Source organism: Nicotiana attenuata, unplaced genomic scaffold (genome assembly GCF_001879085.1).
Source record: "Nicotiana attenuata strain UT unplaced genomic scaffold, NIATTr2, whole genome shotgun sequence".
NCBI classification, from domain to species: domain Eukaryota; kingdom Viridiplantae; phylum Streptophyta; class Magnoliopsida; order Solanales; family Solanaceae; genus Nicotiana; species Nicotiana attenuata.
The window spans coordinates 214,868-219,108 of NW_017670394.1; the positions used below are offsets into that span (position 1 = coordinate 214,868).

A 4,241-nucleotide genomic window follows, 5' to 3' on the forward strand; every position below is an offset into this window, starting at 1 on the left:
CCCCCCCCCAATTTTTTTTTTTTATAATTTTCAAATTTCTGTGTTTTCGTTTTTCTGCACACCCCACCCCCTCCCCGAAAAAAATATTATTTTTTATTTATTTTCAGTTCTAATTTTCTCATCTTTCGGTTTACAGGTTCGAAATTTTACAAGTTCCAAAGTTATGAGTTCCGAAGTCTATGTGTTTGGAAGTTTACGGGTTCGAAAGTTTAGCGGTTCGAAAGCTTATGAAATTTGTGGGTTCGGAAGGTTGTTGGTTCGAAAGTTTATGCTTTCATGTTTATCGTTTCTTAATTATTTATGAATACTCTTGAGAAGTTATTTTCCTGAATTTGCCTACCAAACACCGGAAAATGAATAAGATTATTCTTGGAAAACATTTTCCTTTATACCAAACACACCCATTAGTATACTTTTGTAGGACACCTTAATGTGATAGTGAAAAAAGAGAATTACATTAATGCACATTAATTTGTTAAACTCCGTTGATAACATTATAACGAAGAAGCGATGGTGTTTTTTGGTATCAGATCTCATCAGTAGCGGTATCGTTACATCCCATTTTATCCTACGAGCTGGGTTCACATTTATAATAGGTTAAACATGAAGAATTAACCAGGAGGATAATACTCTCATGAACTGAAAACCATCAAATCAGAATTACAATCCTTAGGTGAACATAATACTAAATGAAATTCACTTGAGTGGTCTCCCTCTACATTTCAAAAAAGGAGAACCACATGCACAAGTTCTTTAGCAAATATGAAAATGAAAAATGACAAAATTCAGATGGATCAAAGCCAATTCCTCATTTGTTCGCACCCACTGAATCTTTCATGGCATCAGCAGCTCCCTGTGCCTTAGCCTTCATCTGTTGTCCAGTCTGCCATCAATTTAATGACGAAAATTTTGAATTACTTTAAAAGGAACTTAATGTAAAATTTGGAATATAATATACTCCATCGGCAGTATGCAATATCTAAAGATAATGTTAACCAAATAAAAGTTGCAAAGCAAAATTAACCTCCTGCATGGATTCCTTAGCAGATTGAGCAGTATCTCTAGCTTTGTCCATCATCTGGCTAGTCTTCTCCTGAATTAATATTCAACACGACATACATAATTAGAGGCGGATTTAGAACGGATTCAATATTAGATTTATCAATTGAACAAAATGCTTTTCACTTGATCAATAAGTATATATGACGAAAATATTAGGTATAGAGGCGGATTCAGAATTAAATTTTATATGTTAAACCTTTAAGACTCTTGGCATTGAACCCATTATATTTTTAAACTTATGGGTTCACACCTACTATTTGTTGCGATTAAAAAAAATTAATACATAAATTCATGCTCCGCGTCGAAAGTTACGGGTTCAGATGAACTGAAGCCGCTACTCTATATCCGCCCCTATGCAGGTATATATTAGATCGGCTTATTTTGAACCCACTTATTATAAGTTCTAGATGGCCTGTTAGTTGTACTCCAAAATGTAGTAATCATCTTCTTTACTGAAGAAGGAAATTTGATCTTGACCTGAACTTGGCCCTTAGCCTCGCCGGCATGGTAGCTGGCTTTCTGAGATTGATCCATGTTGAAACGGCTTAAAAAATAATTAATACTAGTAGCTGTAATTGGAAAGGTAGGAAAAAACAAGAATGTGTGAATTACTATTACAGTGGCAGGTTGTAAAGCAAAGACAATGATGAGTTATATAGGTTGCATGAAGTTCAGACGATAATAATGCCCATTTGATCAGGACAACTTCAATTCTGTCCACTTGACTTAACAGTATAATCTCCGATGAATTAGCCTTTTCTCGTCCGTTTTCCTTGAATTTAACTTTAATTCAATAATAATTAATGTTGTATATGAATTTTTACATTATCGTAGTTGCTTAAAAAATAATTACAAGTCAATAATAAGCGAAATTGGTAACACCACCACCACCACTACCACCAACAACAAACCTAGTGTATTTCCCACATGTAGGGTCTGAGGAGGGCACGTAATGTATACGCATACCTTACCCATCCATGCCTAGCGAAGGTAGAGAGGTTGTTTCCAATAGACCCTCGGTTCATAAAGGTAGGGATGAGGAGGAGAAGAAACAATAGGGAAATACGATAACTGAAACGAACTAAACAACACGACGTAATATAGATATGAGAATAAGAAAGTAGATGCCTGCTACAAATACTAATAGTAAGAAAAGGAAAAACTTTCAACTACCTACTAACCTTCTACCTTAATCCTCGTCCTCCGCACCATACTATCAAGGGTCATGTCCTCAGTAAGCTGAAAAAACACCATGTCCTACCTAATCACTTCTCCCAATTACTTCTTTGGTCTGCCTCGACCTCTTCTCAAACCCGCCTTGGCCAACCTTTCACACCTCCTAACATGAGCATCAATGCTTCTTCTCTTAATATGCTTGAATCATCTCAGCCTCAATTCCCGCATCTTGTCTTCTATGGAGAACACTCCCACTTTGTCCTGAATAACTTCTTTCCGAATCTTATCTCTCCTAGTACATCCACTTATCCATCTCAACATCTTTATTTTTTCTACTTTCATCTTCTGCAGGTGGGAACTCTTTGTTACACCCCGTACTTTCATATTGGAAAGCATCTTAAGTGAATCTATATAAGTCGGAGAGTTTAAGGACCTTTACCAAGATAATGATGAGTTAAAACATGTGTTAAGAAAGTATTGAGAGGGTTGAATGCTGATAAGAGTATCCATCAACATTCGAGGACAAATGTTCTATAGGGGGAATGATGTTACACCCCATGTTTTTGTACTTAAAGGTACGTCGTAAGTAAACTGATATAAGCAAGGAAATGAGATCATCTTTGAAAGTATATAAACTAAGTTAATCATGTTACCTTGTAGGTTACAAATATTTAAGATCATGAACAACAAGTACCAAGAGGGTTGGAAGGTTTAGAAGCTAAACGAATTGAAGAAAATAATTTTCGCCGAAAGTCGACAAGTTGGGAATGTTATAGCCCGTACCTTTGGGGTAATACTAGGGTTCTTAACATGATAAGAAGTTTATGTTATGAGTTATTTTAGTCGTATGATAATCGTGTGTTAAGTTTTGAAGTCAAGCGAGTTGTGCAACAAAAGTCGATGAAAGTCCAAGTTACGTTCATAAGTTTTACTGAAATTTGAGTCTAATGTCACTGAGCTTTTCTCCTTATGTACTTGGAGTTAAGGGGTGATCCATACACCAAATTGAAGGACCACAAGTATAATTTTTAACACACTAAACCGTTTGTCGATAGAATGAATAGGGAGATATTTATATTTTCGCGAGACTGCATAGGTGACAAGTAGGTGGGGCTAGTTGGGGTCGGCCAAAGGGCTATTTTAAGGGATGATTTAATTCATATATTCACTCATTATAGAGCCAAAAATTAGAGATAAATCCCAGTAAACTTCTCCAAAAAATTCAACACAAACCCTAAATAATTTTATCTTCTTTTCAAGTTCTAGTTGGAGGAAAACCTATGAGTTAAAGAACCAAGCTGGGAGCTAAGATACTCACTGAGTAAGGTATGTATACTGTCCTCTTTAATCCCTATTTTTTGCTTTAAAGGTAGAGAAATTCGTTCTATAATAGTAAGAACTCACGGGACGGTGATCGGAAGTCGTGAGTTCTAGTTGTTCAACTTGTAGTGGACTGTTTTGTGGGGTGTTTCGTGTTGCTATTGGGTTGACTATTTTGCTAATATTTTTATGGAGTTTCGGAGGAGAAATAGTGTGGAGAAACACCACACAATGGTGGGGTGGTGGGCTGGTCGTGCGTCATAACATTTTCGGATTGTTTGACACTACTTAGGTTATCATTTTGTGTATGAAGTGACTGGGGGGTGTTGGGCTATTTTGTGGTATTTTGTGAGGGATATAAGGTTGGAAAATGATTTATATATGTTTTTATTGCTGTATTCTTGTATTTTTGGTGTTATCTCGAATTGGGAGGAAGTAAAGATTATAGGGGAGATGCTATCCGTTTTAATATAAAATAAGCTTGTCGTTTGTTGTGCGATAGTTGTACCTTTCATAACTTAATGATAGTATTATTATAATAATTGTAGATTAAGGTGTAATGAGACGAGTTCAATGTAGTTATTAGACAAATTGTGATAAGGTATGTTAAGGCTAAACATTTCCTTCATTATATATATATATATATATATATATATATATATATATATATATATATATATATA

At 35.3% G+C, this 4,241-nt stretch overlaps 1 protein-coding gene across 1 annotated transcript; it reads right to left on the reverse strand.

Annotated features, from left to right (window-relative positions):
* Positions 1 to 611: 611 nt before the first annotated feature.
* Positions 612 to 1,683, reverse strand: LOC109238794 (stress-induced protein KIN2-like). The gene is made up of 3 exons (XM_019405272.1): positions 1,540 to 1,683; positions 1,025 to 1,093; positions 612 to 883 (listed from the first exon to the last, which is right to left on the reverse strand). Exons 1-3 carry the CDS (start codon positions 1,594 to 1,596, stop codon positions 809 to 811), a joined length of 201 nt encoding a protein of 66 aa, XP_019260817.1. The 5' UTR covers positions 1,597 to 1,683; the 3' UTR covers positions 612 to 808.
* Positions 1,684 to 4,241: the final 2,558 nt, after the last annotated feature.

Bases quoted from the DNA above. Each gene is read 5' to 3' on its own strand.
- LOC109238794 (XM_019405272.1), bottom strand. From the start codon at position 1,596: ATGGATCAATCTCAGAAAGCCAGCTACCATGCCGGCGAGGCTAAGGGC. The intron at 1,094-1,539 runs GTCAAGATCAAA...ATATTAATTCAG, and splicing joins AGGCTAAGGGCCAAGTTCAG to GAGAAGACTAGCCAGATGAT. The intron at 884-1,024 runs GTTAATTTTGCT...AATTGATGGCAG, and splicing joins CTAAGGAATCCATGCAGGAG to ACTGGACAACAGATGAAGGC.